At 44.0% G+C, this 23,477-nt stretch overlaps 1 protein-coding gene across 6 annotated transcripts in view; it reads left to right on the top strand.

The window, feature by feature from the left end:
- Ack (activated Cdc42 kinase) overlaps positions 1 to 23,477 on the top strand; it is a 121,112-nt gene that overhangs the window by 50,599 nt on the left and 47,036 nt on the right. For 2 of the 6 annotated variants that reach the window (XR_010566196.1, XM_065439814.1), the window contains exon 7: positions 8,071 to 9,011. The exons of the other annotated variants lie outside the window; for them this stretch is intronic. Coding sequence is in view for 1 of the 2 variants with exons in the window: in XM_065439814.1 (XP_065295886.1) it covers positions 8,071 to 8,172 (102 nt within the window). In the remaining variant the exon portion in view is untranslated. Of the gene's footprint in view, positions 1 to 8,070; positions 9,012 to 23,477 lie in introns of those variants that run through there. 6 annotated transcript variants of the gene reach the window in all.

The following is a 23,477-nucleotide window of genomic DNA, read 5'->3' as shown; positions in this document are numbered from 1 at the left end:
TGTATCCACCTCTGACGTCAAAAGAAGGAAGTAATAAATAATTTTTGCTTTCAAGCTAAGACAACTAGGAGGATTTCACAAGAACCTTAAGTCATTAGTAAAGGTTGTACCAAAAATTACAGAGTACCTGTACCTAAACTTTACCTGCACCTGTGCAGAGCGTAATTGCTTTGTACCAAAAATGCCACAGAGTGAAGAGGTGGGACAGCTGCACATAAAAGTTTACTTTTGCTGACTACACCCCCTTCATCTAAAGGCCTCAAATAGTTGTTGCATGACATAACATTATGCCACTCGTATGTACTGCCTCTGTAAGAAACAGGGTTTTTGAGTTGCCAGTATTAGCTAAGCCACCAATGTTTACTGCTTGGTTTTCAATCTCAGAGAGAATGTCATTTTGAGACAACAACCTCACCATCTTTGCTGCCGGTGTCATTGGAAGGTTTTATGCGAAGCATATTACGAGAGCTCAACCCAGCTCCTCAGGCGCGGCGGTGTCGCCATCAATACCACGTGACACCGTGACGTCACGACAGAGGAGAAGTGGCTTCGGCTGAACTCTTGCAAGATGGGCTGGGTGGGAATCGAACCAGGGTCTCCGGAGTGTGAGACGGAGACGCTACCACTGAGCCACGAGTACGATGCTTCGAAGCGGTACAAAAGCGCCTCTAGTGAATGCAGTGTTCTAAGTCTCAGGCGTGCGTCGCTTGCTCAGGCGCACATTTCGTTGCTGCGCCGAACGCTGCGTTGCTCGACGCTCACCGCGTCCAATGCGCCGCGCGTAGTCGCTGCGCCGTAGCTCATTGTCTTACACCCCTTGGCGGGTCGACGGGAACGCTGTCGCGTTCCACTCTTGAAGGCGAAGCAGAGTAACGCATGAGTTGTTTCTTCGTCTAGCCGAACCAAATATAGCCAAGCAACAGCAGTTCACCAGGCTAAACAGTGGTTCAAAGACTAAAATAAAGGCTAGTATGCTTCGCATCCTGGGCTTAACCTTAGCTAAGCCACAGCCATTTTTTTAGCTTCATGGCCCTTAGAGCAGGTTTTTTTGCTTTGAATAGTAATTACCAAAGTGCCACCACATTACATAATGAGCTGGTCGAATTGTACTGCAGTAGGAAATCTTTATTGTGAAGCAGCAGGTCTGCTTGTTACCTACAGATCTTACACAAAATTTTAGATTCTATGGCCAAAAATGTATGACTGTCTTATCAGAACCACCACATTTTTGCGTGGCACAGTCTTTTTTTGGTGTTGTAGATATATTCCATGTTCTTTTTTCGAACACAGAACAAGCTCTTTTATCCTCATTGTTTACGTTCTTTTTGAAACATGCTTTTTTAAATATAGTAAGCCAATTTTTTATCGTTTCATTTTGCATATGTTATTTTTACATTCGGTCTTAAATATGTTTTCAGAGCATTCACACATCTGACACAGCCACTCCTTTAAGGTATTTGTACAATGTACAGCTGACCACTAGATCAAAAAATTTCAAGGTGTGTGAATCATTTGGAATTTGTGAATATTCAAAAATTTTGATTTATAAGTTGAATATATCTCTGTTTGATTTGGTGCTCAAATGGAATTGTTACTATTTGAAACACCGAGTAGTTGTCATATCATTTCCAAATAATCATCACCAATAAGCAAGCACTCCAAAAAGGAACCACTAAACAATTAGGTGTTTTTCTATTTCTATCCTTCGACTGCTTGAATCTAATGTAGGCCAAGCTTTTATATAGTTGTGGACTTGGCATTGGTCTTGCATCAACGCTGCTGCGTAACGCTCGGGTAGTGCTGATGCTCACCCACCACCAACCTGATATCACTGGGGAAATGTGGTCACATGGTTAGGGGCTTGGTCTATCTGTGATGTTCTGTCATGGAGCTTACTGGGTTACCTTGCTCTTGGCGGAATTCTTGCATCGCTTGCGAAGCTGGCATTTCCTACATGTTTTGTTGACTTTTAACGCCAGACTTTTATTTCATAGATGGTGACTAAATGGCACCTTGAAGAGTCGCTGCTCTATCAGAACTAACTTCTATGCGCAGCAACAAAATAAAACCTCAAATACACAGTAGCCGTTGTTGTATAGGAGCTTATCTCAGAGCATAGCGTTCTGGTCTTCTTTTATTGTTAGTAGAAATTTCTGAATGTTTCAAGTAAAATTTTGTGAAAGTAAAACACCCTATTGAGTTGTATTATTATTTGGAAACTACGCAAAAGGTATTAGATTTGATGTAATCATTATTTGATTCATATTGAATTTGTTTTTCAAAATTACTATTTGCACACCTCGACATATCATCCTTCGCCTTGCCATTTTAAAAACATTGTCACTCTTTGGTCACATGTCATGTCTGTATACATCCATGTATGTGGCTGATTATTCCAGTCCAAGGGCCACTTTTGCACAGCACACTTTGTCCCTGGTTAAATTTGCTTACTGTTAAAAAGCTTCGTGCAAATGATGGTAAGTTAAGTGAGTTACTGATTGGCATTTGCACAAAACTTCATTTTTTTCACTCAGTAACTTACTGTATGGTGGTTTAGTGTCATTATGCACAGCATTGTTTTTATGGTGTATGTATCATTTTACCCATGGACAAAATAGTCAGGGAAACCCATCCATAGTATCCCTAAGGCTGAACACATTCTTGGCTGGGACACTTTTTGAGGCCTCGATTCTCGTAAATCGTGACCCACAAAGCACTTGTGCACCTTTTTGTTGCATCCTTCTTGAGCTACAGAGAGATGGTGCCACTGTGCTTGTGATTGGAAGGGAGAATTTTTAACTTGCGTTGATTTTTCAAAAAGATGTCTCTTTCGTGCTACAACAAAAAGCTGCAAAAACACAAGCTCAGCGAACATATCAATAACCTTTCACTGCTCTCAAGGAGCACCTCTTATGTAGCGATAACACAAAGGCTGTTTTATACAAGTCGCCTGACACAGCTGTCTTCTTTTTGTCATAGCAGTGTAAGGTATTTCCTCGAAATAAAAGTTTTATCTTAGTTTCTTGGTTTGTGCTGTATAGGGCAATGTTTGTGCCTTTGAGGAGCATTGTGTAGAATGTTGCTTTGTGTCTGGCATCTGTGCTAGCTGTTTAGTTAGCCCTTGAGGAGGAAAGGGGGGTTGAGGGAGGTAGGGAGAGCAGGAGGACAAGGCACGTCTTAGAAAAATGCGGTGAGGAATCTTCTGTACCCTGATCTAAGTAGCACGAGTATCCCAGAGGCATTCTTCTTGAAAGAGTGCTGCATGCACGCATAAATGTTCAACATACATTCAACTATATGTTAAAAAGTGTGCGAACAAGGGAAGTTCCAGTTTGGAGTCAACCTTTTGACAAGAAGCTTTGGGTCAGGGCAACATTTGGGCAAGCACTGTTTGCCAAAATGTCAGCTTTGAACTGAGGCTCCCCTCGTTTGACCATTGCTTATCGCTTCGTCTCCGTCTTCCTGCGAACTCTTTTGTCTTGTTTTAAGTTTTGTTTGTGTACTCTAGATGTTAAGTTGTGCGAGATCAATGAATGGAGTTCTTGACGCATTAGGTGGCCATGTGCTAGACATGGAGCGTCGTCACTCTCTTGAAATGTCCCGTCAGTAGGCATAGCGTGTCGGTGTTGGGACTTGAGATTTCCTGTATTATATACCTAGGAGTGGTTAGGGTATATGAACGGGACGGGGCTGTTGTACTCGCTGTGTTTTTCCCGGTGAACATGCTCAGTTTAGAGATCTACACATCCCGAATGTGGTGATGGCTGTTAGAAAAACTGATGCAGCCGCATACTCATTTTTAGTGCTGAATGGCAGCCTTGCCCCCTTGTGGCATTGAAAGGAATCAAGATGATGATATGTGTATATGTATTTGTCAGTTTTCTATAAGCCTAAAGTGAAAAGTGTTTATAGACTTTAGGTGATTTAAGTACCATTTTGGAATGACTCGTGTACAGGTTATGCAAGACTTATGTAGCGTAGCAAATGTAAGCGTCCATGTGTGTAGCTCAGTATGGCATTAATTTAGTGAGCATCTATTCTTTATGGGATTTCTTTTTGTATGCATAGAAAGCTTGTACACAATTACAAACCCTTTATTACAGACAAAAGAAATCTACTGGTAGTAGCTACGAATAGAATGCTTTTCTGGGCAGGAATGCAATTGCAACGGCAATCTATTTATCCCATGTGTGGTTTCTTAGACTGTAAGACACATATGATGCTGGAATTTTTTTACCATCGACAAGTGAAAATGGGGTACGGTATGTATGCGCAATGCAGAGCATTCACAGAATTTGTAAATTTTATGGAGGTGCTGTTTCAATGCCCTGAGCTTTTCTAGAATACAGAACTTCTTCAAAACTTCTGTGACATACATTTCACATGTGGTAATTCAAGCTCAGGTAACTCAAAATTTCTGTTAATTCAAAGAAATGACAAAATTTATATGTGCCTTTTGAAGACAGTTAGTTCAAGAAAGGCTTTTAGTTTATTTTAATTTTCGGGCTTTCTATGGTATTGAGCGACACGGAACGAAGTGCTCGAGGAGCACATTCATAAGACATGGAGAATTGAAATGTTTTCATGTGTGATATTCAGGCTGCTGTATGTTGATGAGTGATGCTGGAAGATGGCACCACCATAGCTGGTTGTGTGTTTGTGATGACGTGGTCGTACATCAGCTTGTAGGCCTGTTCAGGATGCAGTGTCTGTTTTAGTGTGGCCAGGCTTGTATATCCATTGGTCTAACAATTTGTAAATTGTGTCATTTTCAACCACACCTTATTCAGCTTTCTGTTATTCAAATATCTGGTAATTGAAACCTGCAGTCGATAAAAGTGAACTGACATTAGTTGACTGTAGATGTAAAATTAAGCAATATTTTTTAAAGGCCAAATGTCTTCTAATTATATGTTTTCCTTGCTTCACTTTCTAACTACATGTTTGCACTTTGTTTATTGTAGGTCTAGCTAAATATGAGCATAACTTTATGTGCGACTAAGTCACAGGACTCATCTATTGCATTGTCATCTTCACGGGCTACAACAGAGATACGAGGCGCTTCTGTGAAAACTGCAAAGAGTTACTGAATCCAATCGGATACAGAAAGTGTTCACCAACATGTCATTTGATGCAGCACTTATTGAGAAACATTTTCTAATCATTGATAAGCTACTAAATTACTACTGAAAGTTCAGCGACTAACCTTTTTATTCAAAACTTTACGCATCAGCTTATACTTGCTGAATTGAAGCTAATCAGTACTGAATGCTTGTTCACTTGATGGAAATCGAAACGCACATCAGTTTCAACAACTCAATCCCCAAAATACATCTTGGTGTTCATTTGGTGTACATCTCGGTGTACAATACATCTTGGTGTTCAAGTGCGCAAAAAATATTTTTGTGAAAATATGAACAACTACATTGTATTCACTATTTGAGGACAGATCACCCAAAAGTTGTCCTAGCTTCATAATTTCTAGTAATCCATCACGATTTGATTGCTGTTTGGCTCCTGTTCTGTTATTACGATAAGTTACTAATAGATAGTTATCAACGAGAAGGAAGTGGCTTAACCGAGGGGCCCAATTTTTATTGTTCATATCATAAGAAGCCAACAAACAAAGACACCAAGGACAGCATAGGAGAAATTGCTTGTACTTAATAATTGAATTTAAAAAATGATAAATGAATGGCAATAAAGGTGGATGAAAAAACAACTTGACGCAGGTGGGGAATAATCCCATGTCTTCGAAGTACACGGGCGATGCTCGTAAGTACAAATTATTTCCCCTATGTTGTCCTTGGTGTGTTTGCTGGCTTCTCATGATATAACAGATAGTAAGTAATGCAAAAGCTAACTATAGTATTGTTGCACATATGTGAGGAAAACGAAGGTTATATATATATATATATATATATATATATGTTAGATTATCAATCTGTTTATGAGTAATTTCCACAACTTTTAAAAGGTCTGCCAGCATAAATAATATGCTTACAAAAAAATTCTCTATCTCTAGAGCACTGCTTTCAGGAATTGTTTGCAGTCTTTGCAGGAATGCCCTATATAATTTATATACAAGGTGTGGCAGAAAAATAATGACACTGATTTCTTCCAAACAAAATTTGTTTTATCTTTACACATCAATGTTATCCCCTTCTAAGTAGTTGCCTTGGGCAGCTATACATCGGCGGAGGCATTGTTTGCACTAATTGTAACAGTGCTGGAAGGCTTCAAGTTGAATTGCCTTCAACTCCTTGGTTACGCTCACTTGGATGTTTTTGACACGACCAAACGGTGCCCCTTCAGGTGGGTTTTCATCCTGGGGAGCAAAAAAAAAAAAAAGGTCACGGACTAAGATCAGGCGTATATGGGGTGCTGAGTAACCACTGAAATTCCTTTTTTCGTCAAAATCTGGTTGATAAAGATGGCCGTATGACAAGGAGCGTTGTTATGGTGAAGCATCCAAGTGGCCAAAATGTCTGGTCTGACACGAAGCATTCTCTTTGTAAGCCTTTCAAGGACTTCTTTATAAAAAACTTGCTTGACAGTTTGTCCTTTGGGCACAACATCTGTGTGAACAATCCCCCTACTGCCAAAGAGCAAATCAGTATTGACTTGATTTTTTATTTGCTCTCTCGAGCTTTCTTCGGTTCAGGAGAAGTGTCAGTGCACCGCTCTTTACTTTGACGTTTTGTTTCTGGATCGTACTCGAAAATCCATAAATCATCACCAGTGACCACACCGCTGAAGAAGCCTGGGTCATTTTCTATATATTTTTTTATATTTGGGGTTTTACGTGCCAAAACCACTTTCTGATTATGAGGCACGCCGTAGTGGAGGACTCCGGAAATTTTGACCACCTGGGGTTCTTTAACGTGCACCTAAATCTAAGTACACGGGTGTTTTCGCATTTCGCCCCCATCGAAAATGCGGCCGCCGTGGCCGCGGGGTCATTTTCTATCCTGTTGAGAAGGTCAAGGCACAAGTTCTTCCGATTGTCTTTCTGTTTAGTGGAGAGGTTTTTCGGCACCAACATGGCACACACCTTTTTCATGCCCAAATATTGAGTCAAAATGATGAAGGATAAAACGATTCGTATTTAACACACTACTCATCAATCTCAACATTGGCTGACAGTCTGACCTCACAAGAGCCCCCACTCTTCCCACATTTTCCTCAGTTTTCGATGTTGAAAGCCTCCCTGAGCAAGGTCTGTCTTCCACTGTTTCCTGGTCCTCCAAAAATGCTTTGTGCCACTGAAAAACTTGTGCTCCCAATAAGGAATGTTTCCCAAAGGCTCGTTGCAACTTTTCTTAGGTCAAACTCGCACATTCACCAAGTTTGGCACAAAATTTAATGACACACCATTGCTTCAAATTTCGCCGTTCCATTTTTGTACCGCAGTACCAAAACACAACTTCACTTATAGCGCTCTTAGCGTCACATGTTTACCGCATGCGATTGACGCTTTCACTGAGCGTCTGTGAGTGGCTGATGCACAAACCATGTGAAGGGGGTGCCAGCATCACTGTCAGATTGCTCCCAGTGTTGCCAGTCTCAATACTTTTTTGCTACACATCGTATCTGTATGCTCTGTGAGCACTATGCCAGTATGTTGCGGTATTGCAGTGGTGCCTTTTATAGCCACTATACAAAGATGTTTCTCACTGTGCCACAAAGCGCAATCACTGCCAAAGTGTAATAGTTTGATGGCAAAGGTTTCGTTACTCAAGAATATGTATAGGAAACAGCACTAATGGAAAAGAAATAGCATATAGAAGGTGCTGTGTGCTGCTACGCTGGAGAATTGCAAAGCATTTCATGTGTGATGTAATTATAGTGCTTTGTAAAGTGTTCAGCCATATTGTGCTAGTAAGAAGCACTGTTGTGTACCAGTTGACTTTGTAGCTTTAAGGCAGGGGGCGAGTTTTCATCGTTTTCCTTGTGGTGCTGGTTTGCTCCAGAAGCCGTAGCAAATCGAAAAGCAGTAGTTCTTTTCCTTACGACATTGTCACTTTGTGTGCTGATGTTTTACACTCGCTGGTGTTTCTGTGATGACAGGTGATGTTGCGTGGTCCAGTTCTGAGGAGTGGGCTTTGTATCTGTGAAAAGAAAGGGAATGAAGGCACAAATGCGGGTGAACTATGGGCATCAATGGTGTGACGAGACTGGGTAAAAATGGCGAGCTCGGCGTGTGCGTGCTCAGGCTGTCAAATTTAGTTACATGACAGTGTGGAGAATACTCTGACTGTTCGTGTTTTCTTCTCTTTCTCTGTAGCTTTATTGGTATTTTCTGCACATGTGCGCTCTGTGCAGTCTTTCAGGCCACTAGCCGCTTCAACGTCAGTGTATTGCAGATATGCAATTTTTTGATGGCACCGAGCTGCTTCACCTGTAGCTTCTTTGAGCGAAGCTGTAGCAGGCACTGATAGGTCATAAAATTAAAGCCAGCATTTAGGAGGCGGAAGTGTTGGTATGCTTATGATGGTCATGTTAGAATCTTCCAGCTTTTACATTATGTGTATATTTTGCCAGGAAAGGTGTGTACATCTTGCATTGGGCCCAGATTTGTAGAACTGGCCAGTACTTCATGATTGCACATGCTCCATTACATGTGTTATGGAGCACGCAATTCACATATTTTATTGGAGACAACAGCTGGTTAGTAACAAATATGTGTGCATCCCTGTTGGATAGGTGATAATCATGGTTGGTATTTATGTGCACTTTCTTTTGTTTGTTTTACTTTTTACCAATGCATGTTACCTCAGATCATTATCTTTTGGATTTACTTTGCCAGCATTAGAGATAGTTTACCCCCTTAAGTGTTTTATTATTTTTACCCGAAGTGTCCTTTCTTTTAGCGCTATAGTGTTAAGGGCCCCATGTTGCAGAATATCTGGTGTTGGCATAGGCATCGGCGCTGGCGTCCATGGCCGAGAAAATCATCTCGAACCGCGCATATTCTATACGGCACTAATATTGTTCTTTCATTAAAGTGGCTCATACCTTGTCTTACATTCTTTACAAAGTATCCCTTGGAATTTTGAGAATGGCAGCCCAGAAACAGATGCCATGAAACAAAACATCGACAGTGCATACCTTTTATATTAGATCTTCTCAGACTGAAATATCAAGAGCGAAATAATAACAGAAGATTGGCCCACGCAAGAGGCTGCATTTCTACCAGAAAGCTTGCTTTCGTGCATGAATTTCACCACCAATGTTTCCCAGTAAACATTACGGTTACATATAAGCTGAAGTTGCCCGGAAGTGTGAGAAGCCGTCAGGGATCTTTGAATGCTATCGCGTTTCGCTCTTAAAGATGCTTAAGTGTCCTCCAAATTTTTTTATTTAATGGCTTATTTTCAAACTTCACTCCATCAAAAACCCTTCTAAAGCTTTTTCAACCATTTTGCCTCATGATTTAAGCGTAAGAACCTCATTTTACCACTTCACTATGCAATATCTATGTACTTGTCATTGCCATAAACGGCATTGTTAGAAACGAGAAAAAAGATATTTATTATACCCTGCTACAAAGCTCTTGACTGAAGAAAGCTTTTCATCCATTCTTGCACTGCTAAGGCGAGTCACAAGTTGTGTGAAACTTGACAAAACACAGAATGGTGCATGTTCACGCCAGATTGTTCCAAATCTGCTAAAAGGCGCAAAAAGCATGCAATTCCGAAAACATGGTTTTTGTGCCCTGAAAAGTGCTGCTATCGATGTAGTAGAAAACAAAGATTGCAATGTATGCGTCCTTTCAGCGCTGACGAGATGACTTCTACCTGTGTTGTAGAATACGAAGAATGAATCAACACAGCCTTCAAAGCACTGAAAAAGTGCGGATATCTAGTACGCAGTGAAAGAAAAAAGAGTGAAGTAACCATGGGTTTCAAGTGTAGACACTGCAGCCTTCTATGTAGTAGAAGAAAAACAAAGTTGACATGTGTTGTTCATCCAAGTCGCTTTGGAAACGAGATTATTACCGTTGACGAGCTGAGCTTGCTTAAAACACTGAAGGGGTTAATCCGCTTTTCAGTGTAGCCTGTATCTTCTGTAGCACAAATGTGTTCATCTGCATCCAACAAACATCATTATATATCTGCTCCCCGTGGCTATTGATAACATATTCTTGTGCTTTCATATAGAACACAGTTTTAAGTATGCATTTGTGCATTTCTATTTTAGCAACAACAGATCATTTGAATGTCTCGAGGCACTCTTGCTGCTGGTGTAATTGTACGTGCTGTTAGCTTGGCTACATTTTTGAATTGTTGTGACAAACTCGAACTTTCAGCTTGGCACTTGCTGTAGCATTGACATCTGATGTGCAGGGGGCGCCACTGTGAAAGAGAACACCTATTGAATATTGAAGCAGTAATTATTGAATAAGGATGACTTGAACCATGACTTGCTGATTTATGCTGGACAGTTACCAAATTTAAGAATGGTGCTATTTTATCCCATTGCTTAAATGCAAAAGCATTTAGCATCCGTAGTGTAAATCATGTTCTCTATCACATTGACATACAATATGTACCACCTACTGAGACTGATGGGCCAGCAAGGTTTGGTGCCTTTTGTTAGCATACTGATCGTGATCTTTCTTAGATTGTTATTTATTAATCAATGTTTGTGAAGCAGTGGTGCTAGTTACACAGTGAAAGCCTTGAAACTGCGCATTGGAACAATAATATCTTTATTTTTTTTTGTCACAATGCATGCCATAGATCAGTGGCTCTGTTCACCATTTTCTGTTTGACATTAAATTTCGTGTTGCATGACGAGTGAGCATGTTCGACATTTACCGCGTTCAGAAGGGAGTTTGCAGGGCTGCAGCTTATGGCACAGCACCAAAGATGGCCACCATTGCTGGTGGCAGTTGTGATTGTAGCAACCTTCAGCTTGCTGATTATGCACAAGGCTTGTTCCAATGATTTTGCTTTATTTCTGTCAGTGACGCAGTGTATCATAGCCTTTTGTAATTCTTGTTAACTTACTAACCAGACTTAATTTTCCTGACATATTTGTCTCTCTCTTTGTCTACACTTTCTACAGTTGTGAACATTCTGTATTTTTTGTTTTTGTTTTGTATGTGTTGATGATCAAAATAAATTTAGTTGTTTTGACGAGCAAAAGGCAGTTTTCCTTTCTTGCGTCGTTTCCCTCTTTAATTTTCTTTTTAACTTATAACCCAGATTATAACCCAGAAGTTGCAATATGTAGAACTACATTTTCTATGTTGCTTTTGATATACAGTATGTCCCAGCTAACTTTAGCCAGAGTTTAAAAATATGCTAATGCCATATTGATGGACAGAACCATGGTATTTTTGTTTGTCGTTGCTTGGAGATACTCAGATTATTTTTCATTCTAGCTAATTACACAACTAGTCCTAATTAATTAATCAACTTCTCAAATATTATAACTGTATGAAAAGTGTCAATGAGAAAATTGTAGAGCGCCATGACAAACTCCCAATGCAGCTTTCTGTTGCTCAATATGGCTACATAAAAATGTTTTTCTAAGCTGGAAAGAAGCCTGCGAATACACGCAAAGTGCCTCGAGTGGCCAGTCACGTTGCAATTGTGCGTATATTTGCGGGCTTCTTTCACTCTCGGAAAAACACTTTTATGTAGCACGTATTGAGCAACAGAAAGCTGTGTCGGGGGTTTTTCATGTTGCTCAACAATTTTCTCATTGAGTCTTTTCATTTAATTATATTTGAGAAGCTTATTAGCCAATTAAGACTAATTATCCAATTAGACGGAATGGGAAAAAATAATTGGAATATTTCCAACGGACGGCAAACAGTATTACCTTGGTTCTGACCAGCTACATGGCATTCGCATATCTTCAAACTCTGCCTAAAGCTGGCCGAGACAACCAGTATAGCTGTTAACCTGCATCTATCAGATGTGCTGACTCATCTTCTAACGCGACAGCAAAGGTCAGATCTGGCTTCACTGATTAAGTCAAATGTTTGTTTCAGGCATGCTGACCATTGGCAGAAAAGTAGCTATAGTGTCATTGGAACACGCAGAAGAGTGCATGTTTTTACCGTAGTGCGTGCAGAACTAGCGCGCGCTAAGGTATAAGCGCTTGGTGAGCGTGTCAGCAAAACGCTGCAAGCCTTTTATACGCGAGCGGACGCTTCTTCTGAAGAGCTGGCTGATGGATCAATATCGTCGTTGCATAACAGTCGAAGTGAATTGGCACTATAGCTTAACAAAGAGACAAAACGAGCACTTCTACGAAATAGAAGTGAGGCGTGCAGACAGGACACAAGAGTAGAGAAGTGGACAACACGAACGCCGCGAATACACGCATTCATTATGAATCCTTACCAACTAGCTCAGCTTTCTGTCGTTCTGAGCACTTCTATTTCTTTTGTCACGCGTGCGCGCAAATGAAGAAAAAATACGCCACACACTCGCACGTGCATATCTTGGTGGGCGTTCAAGAATTCTTAGACGGCTGCGTCATGCACGATATCATGCAGCTTCTGTTCTTCCTCACTTAACAAGAAAAAAAGTGATCGGAAGTTTTGATTAGCGCACTGCTGCTGGCTCGGACAGTTTTCCTTGACAAGAAGCATGCCTCACAAATGCAGATAAACTTGGGCTACATTGAATTGGCGCTTTTATCCTCATTTTGAGCGTGCGCCGACGTACGCTTTGCCGCAACACGGGAATGGCATGTGCAGAAGTCACGGCGTACGAGAAGGCGTTGACGTTCGGGCTGGTTGCGGGATTCGTGAAGTAATTTCTACAACGTGAAGCCGATGATGCTGAGACACGCCGTTCTTTTTCCCGTTGCAGTACCTTATAGAATCAAATACAAACCCTGCTGCAGGACATGAAATTACCGCTTTCGCGCACGCTGTGGTCTGGGATATTTTGAACAGTAGTGTACCATTCAGCGGAACATTTAACGAAAAGGTTATCGTGCCTTGTGTGTCAGCCTCGTTCGATTTCAATAGCATAATCTAGCGCAAATTTATAAGCTTCTGTGAGGCTGAAATAACCAGAGGAACACCACGAGACGTCCGCAAAACAAGAGCGCTAGACGCACACACGCGACGCAAAATGCTACGAAGAAATGTCCGCGTTGTACATAAGCAGCGCGTGTCATCAAGGACAGTCTTATCGGATACGTGCATGGTGCATACATTAACGTGCCCATACAAGTCCGTTGTGCACTGGGATACCCCCTTATTGCTGGCCATCCGCCAGGCGCCTGTGGCGCATTCAAGTAAGTGAAGTTTTTAAAGTCAGCGTTGTCGGAGAGCACGCATGCGTGAGCTGGAGACGTGATGACGTGGACGTTATAGCGTGAACGCAGATGAAAACAACATTTCGCTTTCCTGGAAAATGAGGAAGAGGTGGAGACATAACTGCGTATGTAAGGAATATACATGGAAACGGAGAAATCGTTTCTTTCGGCAACCGTTGTACCGAATTTGGTGAGGGTTTTGCATTTCAAAGGAGGAGTTCAAATCTAGCGCGCCTTCGAAGCGGAATTTCGATTTAGGCCATCAATTTTTTTTTTACCGGAAATCGTTGGAAATCGAAAGAAAATCTAACAACACAACCATCTTTATAAATTTGTAACTCATTAGTGACTAGTGATATATTTCTGTAAACTGCACCTAGTAACATATCTGAAGCGGACCGAATTGATGTATTATGCATGGCTCTTAATGACACCCTAATATGTGAATATGAACTTTTGCAATATTTTTGTAAACACTGTAGCAAATTTACGTAAGCCGCATGTTCACGCACAAAGTTTGTCCTTTTTATATGCTTCAACAGATGCAGTTTGCAGGACAGCGACATCTTTTCTTGGAGCAGAGTTGCACGTTTCTAAACTTTTGTGATTATATATATGTATATATATATATATATATATATATATATATATATATATATATATATTTTACGTGTACTAATTTTCGGCAGTCTGAAAAGTTCCAAGCCCTAAATAAAAAGCTCGCTTCCGACTTTCATAGAACTGAGCTTTCTCTTTCAAATACCACAAATGTAATTTAAATTGATCAAGGGGTTATTTCAGAAAAGCGTTTCTGCATTCTACATGTACATGAACAAGCGGCATTGTATGAGTTTGCCCCGAGCTAAAGTTTCGTCTTAAGCGGGATTCGCACTTAATAAGTGCGCATCGCTGGTTTGCAGACGAGCGTTTGTTGGCTCCATCGCCCTTCTGCGCGGAGCGAATGGGCGGCCGCGCGCCACCTCATGCTCGTCCACGGACTGGACGAGGGATGCATCCTGTTGCGTGGACCAAGCTTTAGGGGAGCAGGCGAAGTCTTGGGTGGTGTTGCTATAAAGCATGCTGTTGGGATTAATTAGCTACGTCCCTTCGCTTGCGGCCTTATTCTTTGCAAGAATAGGCGTGGTAGCCACTCATTCAGGGTTATAGCGTGTCCACTTAATTGACACGGCCAACGGTGCACGCTAGAGGACCGCAAAGGGTCCATCCAGAGCCCTGGGCTCCGCCTCCCGCGCGCTTTCAGCCGGCCTCCGGATTTTCCCTTCTGGGTGACCTCCCTGCCTTTGTCCTTTCTTCTCTCTCTCTGAGCAAGCCATACCGAACGAGGGTGTTTTCTACCACCGGGGGAGAAATATGCAAAATATGGAATTATGAGTCGATGGTTTGGTTCTGGAAAATGCAGGGCTTAAACAGGGAATCGGGAAAGTTCTTGCCTGTGGCGGTTGTGGCGGATCTATAGTGGTACTCCAAAAGGAATCCAAGCTTTCATACGGGCATACCTAATCCGCAAATAATGACGTCTCTTGCTGGTTTCTCGAGTGTGGCCGAATGTTTCGAATATTATGAAACGCATGATGCAGTGAAATTAAACATTACTTGCCAGAGTGCCTGGAATTTGTGGAAGAGCGCAGGCCTCTACTTGACGGGCTGATGCATAAAGTGTTTCCCTGTGCTACCGTGGATGAATTGATCTTCCCTCAAGGACACTTGCTTTTTAGGAGAAAGGTATCTCGCCTCCTCCCGAAGATTATCTTGAATATACCGACCTGTTCATTGAATGGTGGAGTTTAGCCCGCAATGCTAAATGTCACCAGTCATAAGATGCAGTTGATAGCCTCATTCGATTCTCAGTGAACTTTGTCAAGCAGTATAGCGTTACACTTCAGCATGCTGCGGTGATCTACAGATGTAGAGCCCCAAGCGGTTACTGGCACGTGCCCATTCTGGGGGATTGGCCAAGAACTGGGCAGTTCAGTAAAGATATACGAAGAAAAATACATAGTCAAGTGTTCGACGAATTATGCATTATCCCTCGCCGGCACGCAGCACATTTCCTCGAGCACCTAAATTACTTTAAGCCGAGTATACAGTTCACGGCTGAAGAGGAAAACAATGGGCGAATTCCCTTCCTGGATGTCCTTGTAGAGAGGACTTCAAGCGGCTTGAGGACTAGTGTCTACAGAAAGCCAACGCACACCGGAAAGTACCTGAACTTCGACTCGGCGCACCCGATTGGGCAAAAACGATCCGTGGCAGCAACACTCTTCTCCAGGGCCTTCCGCGTGGGCCTTCTCCACGAAACGTCGGCAAGAACTACAGGTTGTAAAAAGGGTAGAAGCTTGATGTGGGTGAGTTGGTTATGCATACTTGATGAAATGAGCGCTACGAATACGCGGACGAAAGAACACATGTACGCGCCTTGTCTGTTTAGCGCCTTGTCTGTCGTACATGTGTTCTTTCGTCCGCGTATTCGTAGCGCTCATTTCATCAAGTATGTAAAAAGGGACCTGTTGAGCAATGGCTACCCTCGACAACTGCTCAGAACGCAGGAGCGCAAAGCAGCGAAGCCCCGCCGTGAAACGGCGAAAGAAACAGTGAAGCGCGCGGCGGTACCCTACACAGTGGGAACAAGTGAAGCCCTGGCACGAATTTTTAAGGGCTACGGTGTTCAGATCGCCCACGTGCCTTCCCGAAAACTTGGCCAACAGCTGGTACGCGCAAAAGACCCTTTGCAACACGCGGACTACCCGGGAGTGGTATACAAAATACCCTGCAAGGAGTGTGACGTGTCGTATATCGGCGAGAGCGGAAATTTTAAACGGCGCTTGAGACAACACATGAATGACGTCGCCAAGGGCCACACAACCGCGAACGCCCTGGCGGAGCATCACGAACTAACCGGACACATCATTGACTGGGACTCGGCAGCCATCATCGCAAAAGAAAAACACGTCTGCCCGTTTGCTTTTAGAATCATTTCACATCCAATCAACTAGACACACGATAAACAGGACGCGGGGTAATCTTCCCGAGATATACACACGAACACTGCGCCACCTCACCCATAAATAGCCGCGCGCCCATGCTTACACCTTCATTGTGATCAAAGGACCCGTACGGGGCCCGAAACGTCGGTTCTTTCTTTTTATTTTTATTTCATTCTTGGCGAGTGCACGTTTTTTGGCACCACCAAGAAAAATAAACGTAGACGAATATAAAAAATTAATAGGTAGTCGAGAAAATAATAGATGGATTGTAGTTAATGATTTTGTTTGAATTAAGGAATAAATGAAAGCAAAAATACAGCCAATCGACATGGATTTTGTAGGAAGATAACAAAACCTTATGTTCTGTTTGTATGGTCGAAATCTCATTTGCCTTGCAATAAAAATCATGGATGGCATCGCCAACGTTCCTGTCGATGTGCCCAAGGGGCGAGGCGGCCGGAGATAGCAAATTTTGAACATTTAAGTCTAATCTAAGAATACGGAACGGTGTCTTTAAGGCTCATTTTCGCAAATTGGAATATCTTCTACAATCAATGAGAAATTGTTCTATTTCATGTTCTTCACAAAAGGAACGATTCGGTGAGGGAACCAGGCCAGCTCTGTGTAGGTAAAAAATGTAGAAATGGAATTCGATAGCGTAGTTTCGCGATTGGGACTTCGTGTTCGCGTTTTACAGTTTACTGTTTCAGTAACCTGAGAAGCGCTGAAAATCTGAGGAGTTTGTTAAAGACGGGGCGTAAAATTCACGCAGCATAATTTGTCTCACAAATCTAGCCCCTATGATAGAATGGTGATGCCAGTAGGAGTTGAATAACCGGATCATTCAGGAACGCTTTAGGCAACGAATGTGCCATTTTTTTTAGAAATAGACATCTGAACATCTAAACAAAGCTAAGCGAAGGCGCACTAACGGTTTGAAAGCTTGCAAAACCTAGGGGACACCAGAAGCAGCGAGTGAAAAGCGCAAAGTTGGGGAATCCGTCACGACCACTGTGGAACGTGTTGATACATTTAGTTTACGGAGTGCTAGAGTTACAGCTAAACATTCTTCTAGACAGATAGTTATGAAATCTGGGAGGCGAAGAGAAAAAGACCAATCGAGAACAGGAGAAAAAAAGTTCACGCAGAAGCTCCTCTGAGAGTTGTCTTAGCTTGCGTAAGCATTGTGCCACTTGCTCATCTCCACGGAGCCCGTGTCATTACCAATGTTATCAGACGTGCACAATGCATTGGCGCGCTAGTTGGTGCAAATCCATAATTACTTTGTTTAGCGCAAAAATTGGAGGACGCTTAAGCTTCGCCTTCAAGAGTGGAACGCGACAGCGTTCCCATCGACCCGCCAAGGGGTGTAAGACAATGCGCTACGGCGCCGGGATCACTTACGAGGCGCCCCGCATCGGACTTTGCGCCCACCTATCACACGGAGAGCGTCGAGCAACGCAGCGTTCGCCGCGGCAACGAAATGTGCGCCTGAGCAAACGGAACGAACCAAAGAACTCGGTGTCTCGGAGGGGGAAACGATCTACGCCAGCCAAACGTCGTGATCGGCACGGGCAGAGAGATAGATAGATAGTAATCTAAAGAAAGGAACGGTGCTTGATTCTGCAACCCGGGTGGGAGCACGGCGAAGCGTCGTCAGGGGAGAGGGAGTCGGGGGAGAGGGAACCGGACCGCGCACAGCCCCAATGCGCGTATGGCACGCCACCTGTCGGGGCAGCGCCGTACATTGAGAGGAGGGGGTCTTCTGTGTTTGCCGCAAGATGGCTCTGCGTGTGCAGTAAGCGCAGAAGAAATGTAGCCGAAACGTACTTCGCTATCGTGTAAATGCGACTTCTGTAAGTTACAGGCTCATAATTACCGATATACACCACAGTATAACTTTCTACGGCACGTTTTTAAGGCAACACCGCGTTCACTAGACGCGCGTTTGTACAGCTTTCAAGCATCGAACTCGTGGCTGAGTGGTAGCGTCTCCGTCTCACACTCCGGAGACGCTGGTTCGATTCCCACCCAGCCCATCTTGGAAGTTGCTTTTTATTTATGAAGTGCCTGCCGTGATTTATCGCTCACGGTCAACGCCGCGGACGCCGATGCCGACGACACCGGCTTTTCTGCGACACGAGCTCCTTAACGCTATCGCGTTAAAACAACGGACGCAAGAAAGACGGCAGGGCAGACGACTCTCGTCTTTCTTGTGTCCGTTGTTTTGAGCTAAACAAAGTAATTATGGAATTATCAGATGCGATCTGACAGGTATAAACGACAGCGCTGTGGCGACACGAGCGGACGGCGGCGCCAGGTATCGTTCCGATCATTACAAGCCGTCGTCGCTGTTTACTGCCTTATCCATCCGCGTCGAACCGTTGGCCAAACATTCCCGGGCGGCGGCTTCGCATGGCGCCGCCGCGCGGGCTCCACCTTGAAAGCGATCTGCGATGCTGACAGAGAGTGCCGACAGCTGATAGCTTCGCGCGCTGTGTTCTCGCCGCTGTGTTCTCGATACGCGGCGCGTATCTTGAAAGCGATCTGCGAAAGTGGCAGAGCGGAGGCGCGTGCTGAGAGCTCCGTGAGCGCTGTGATCGCGCCGCTTCGTCGGCGTGGAAGCGAGAGGCTGCACGAAGGTGAATCCGCTCGCTGCTGCGGACGCTATCTAGAAAGCAGTCGTCTTACTTACTGGATGGACGTAGGGATTGTCTTCTCGTTTGGTAAGCACAAAAATTCTTACGCATTAAAAAAATTAGGGAAGAACTCTTCTCACAATGGCTGTCGATATTAATGCGAACCACAATGGAGCAATGTATCGACAAGCCATATTCTTCGTCATGTTTATTTACCACTTGTAGTGCTAGTTCCGAGACTTTTGTTGCTTCCGATATATGCCACATCGATGTCGTCCACTTTGCTGTGGCACTCGCTTGCCAATGTGGCCCATGGGCATGGAGGCATGACGATGACTGTAGGGCGACGGCGAAGTGATGACGGACTTATGAAGAAGGAATTATATCGAGGGAATGGCAGAGGCGTGTAACGACGACAGAATGCCAGAAATCGGACGTCGATTCTCAAATTACGACGCTCATGCAACGACGACAACGAGACGACGACGACGTTGCGACGACAACCGGGTGAACAAGCGGGAAGGACGGCCATGGATGGGCCGAGACGTATTGTCCGTCTCTTGTCCAGGAGGTCCCCACTTCCCTAAGCGCGATGCCCACATCAAGGAATCCTAGGTCTTAACAACCCGAAAATTGCACTGACCAGAGTTTCGCCAGTGTCGCGAAGCCGCAAACATTCCGGCAGAAACCGTCTCGGAATGACTGTCGACGTAAATGCAATTTCCATTTTTGTATAGCGACACACCGTATTTGCCGCCGCCGAAACGCGTCATGTACAAGGCGCGTGCTGCAGCTTAGCTCCTGCCTCGCGCCTCCCTTCATTAAGGAGCGCCACATCTACCCAGTGGCGCGCATCCAGGGAAGTGGCAAATGGCCGTTGACCCAAGCTGGAGTCAAAGAGGCTGGCGTCAAAGTGGTTCACTGAGGAGCGGCACGTAACCAGCGGCACCTGTGACCCAAACTGGCATGAAAGGAAAGTGATTAGATCTGGACGTGGATAGGTTGATTACCGGAAAGTGCGTCATGTATCCCAAGAAGGCTGATCGGATTAAAAAGTGAGACTTCGGGGGTCACTGGTACCGTTTTGCCACAGACCAAAGGTCGCTGCTGCGTATACATGCGCTAACCGCTGGAGTGTAACGCTGCTGAACGTGCTGTGGCCTCCCTGCCCGTAGGCTAACTTAGCCTAACTTCTCTGCTGCGTTATACTCCTGTTTTGTTTAGGGCCAAAACGCTGCTAGCGCAGCAGGGAAGCTTAAGTGCCGCAAATGCGTATATATGTTATTAGAAAGAAGCACCGTCTCGACGTTGCTAACTGAAAGCTGTTTGAATTCGGCAGATCTTATGACACATTTTTAAAAATGCTGTTCGTTATTAAGTTACGCTTATGCATTGCGGTGAAGTTTGACCGATGGCCGAAGGGGCGATTTCCTGGGTTCCCGGATATTGCTTTGTAAGCCAGAAAAATAAAAAAGACGGGTGGCGAGGCCGTCTTGAAGTTCCCACACTAGTTCGCCGTGACGTCGTCATGGATTCGACGGCATCTGTTTGGGCCCAGTTAATTGTTTATCAGTAAAGATATAGTGCATCCTGATATGAAGAACCCAAAGACTCAACTTGGCAAGCTTCGAGAATTTTGCAGAGCCACAACCGTCCAACTACGGAAATCTAGGTTGAAATACATGACGTCACACTGATGTTCCGGCGCCGAGGTTTAAGTACGAAATTAGAAAAAAAAGTGTCCGTATCCTTCACTTGAAAGTTCTGGAACAATACGTAATCAATATAAGACTGATTTAGTGTTTTTCTTTAGTTTAAAATGTCGACCAAGACACCGTCTGGCGAGAACGATTACGGCGTCGATGACTTAAGCCAGGGTTCCCTCTCATCTTCAACGTTTTCTGATTAATGTGAAGCCCCAATGGCTTTACCGGAGAGATTATTGTGCCACTTTTCATTATTTTTCTATTTTCCATGAAACTCCTAAGGATGAATTTCGCAGAATCTAGCGATATCCATATCTTCTTCCTCCATCTTAGATCCTCTTTAAAATGTTGACAGACTTCTTGGCACCGCGAATGTGGGCTGGCACGTCGATAGCTGGGAGAACTCATTACTAAGGCACTGTAGCGTAACTGTTGTGACATTCTTCGAGCTACCCTCGTTTCGGACATGTCAATCTAAGGAGCATTCACGTGCTAAAAGAAACAGCAGAAGACGAGGAAGTAAGCTCGTGTCACGAACAACTTGTGCGCGAGTCACTGTTCATGTTTCTTAGTTATTTTTTGCCTGGATGCGTGAATAGGGTTGGGCATCGCATCCCAATGTATATGTTTGATAATAATCGACGACGACGACGACGACGACAACAACAACAACAACAACAACAACAACAACAACAACAACAACAACAACAACAACAACAATTACAGTAATTATTATTATTATCAATTATTTCATGTGCCCAGGAACAACGCTGAGGTGTGGGTGCTGGTGCACAGAAAATAAAAAATAAAAAGGTAAAAATGTACGACTAAAAGTTATGGGATAAAGTCGCAGTTTCCCCACAAGGGCGAAGCAATGGATGCAATAGCATCGTATTGGAATATTGCTCGAAGTGTTAAGGCTTGCAGCTGCAGTAGCAGTATGAATGGCAGTGAACGTGTGAGCTGACAAAGCAAGCGCGTGCGGTGTGGCGCGTGATGCGGACACTTGAACAGTGAAAAACACGACGACCAGCACCGGTCAGAACTACAGGGTCGGCGTTGACGCCTTGTGCTGACCTCGCGTTCTCGTGTACTGCGGCACGTTCACGGCGGGCACGACGTCCGCTTCGCACTTTCGACCTGCGGGGAGGTTTTCGTCGACGCTGTCGCTGGGCCTCCGGCGTTGAGCTGCAGCGCGTGGCACACACACGCAACGTAACATTGCTTCTGCACCTGAAGTAATGGTGTGGCCTTCGTTGCGCCGAGCGCGGGCCTACCTTGCTTCGTTAGCGTTTCGCTGCAGCTCGTCGGCCGGCTTTCGGGCAACGCGCCGGGGCATTGCACGTTTGCGCGATTCGAGGGACGCGATGCCTCGTGGCGGAAACCACGCACAGGCGGGCGCTGTTCTAGCCAACGTGGCTTGACCACTTCGTGTGGCAAAAGGATAGCACGAGCCGAAAGGGTCTGCGCGGTCTGCGTGGGCTCTTCTTACAATTCCTTCCAGCAAGAAAATTTGCTTAACCCGAGGCCTTAGAATACAGCTGCTTCTGTGCTTCATTCTATGCGGCCTGGCGTTCAATTTCTGACGCAAAGGGAAATCGTACAGTTAATGTGAGTAACGTCCTTCAGAAAACACATCAAAACAAAAGGAACAGCATTTCTCGTGTGCATTTACTGGTGACGGCTAAAAATCGCGCGGAGTGTCTACTGTGGCACGCGCCCGTGGCCTTACGGTTAGAGCATCAGGCCTTGTTTCTGTTCGAATCCTTCCATAGGACAATTTCGTTTATGTTTATTTAATAAAGACACAGCCTTTCATATAGTAACCTACCACCACATTTAAGTATCGGGTATGCTTTAGACCTTTCTCGAGGGCCGATCCCGGAGATAGCGCTGCCTAACGAGAGCCGTTCCACTAAAACTATGTCACTTTCAACTTCGACGTTTGATCTTGTGCCGCACTTTTAATAGTTGATATTCTGGGAAAACTTAAGGCACAATGCAAGTGCTGTGTCAGTGTTATGGTTCATAACGTTTGTGGGCTAACATTCTCAACTTTCTGAGGAATAATTTTGTCAAGAATGTAAGACTTGGTATAAGCAACTATGGTGATAAAAAACAGTGCTACTTTAACCCGCAAATGCAGCACGTCCTGTGGCATGGCATGACATATAACATACGTATACCTAAATATATGCGCAGCCTCACGGCAACGCGTACGACGACGCAGAGAATTCGCTTGGTGTGTCCATATAGTTGTTGTTGCTATAAGAAGATATAATAAGACACACAAAAAGAATTGCATAAATAAATGCATATGAACAGCACAGCAATCGCACACAATCGACAGACGGATAACATATAGGGAAGAAGAGAGAAACTATTTAAAGTCATTAGAGGAGTGAAGCAAGAGAGAAGGCTCGAGAGAAAGTGCGAAACTTGGCACAGAAAGAAGACAACATGTTTTGGCAGATATCCAAATGGAGAAAATGACAGTTGTAAAGATTTTGCGCCCTGTGTAGAGGCGAGTGTCTGCTGAAAGAACGTGGAACGTGGAACGTGCAGGAACGTGGAATGGCCTACGTTCCCTGGTAGTCTTCTGCGGAACCCGCAGCGAAACAGAAGCTAGTAGATCCGAACCTGTAATAATTCCGTGAATCATTTTGTATAAAGAGAGGACGTCGGTTCGGCTACGTCTGCAGCTAAATGACGGAAGTGTAGAGCGATTATTCAGGTTTGAAATGTCGTTGGTGCGTGAGGTCGGAAAGAGATGTTTATATATACTCGTCAACCTTTTTCCTGCACATGCCAAACAAAGCACTATTTGAATGGCTCGC

This window comes from Dermacentor albipictus, chromosome 5 (assembly GCF_038994185.2).
Source record: "Dermacentor albipictus isolate Rhodes 1998 colony chromosome 5, USDA_Dalb.pri_finalv2, whole genome shotgun sequence".
NCBI classification, from domain to species: domain Eukaryota; kingdom Metazoa; phylum Arthropoda; class Arachnida; order Ixodida; family Ixodidae; genus Dermacentor; species Dermacentor albipictus.
This window is presented reverse-complemented; position numbering and strand designations above follow the sequence as displayed.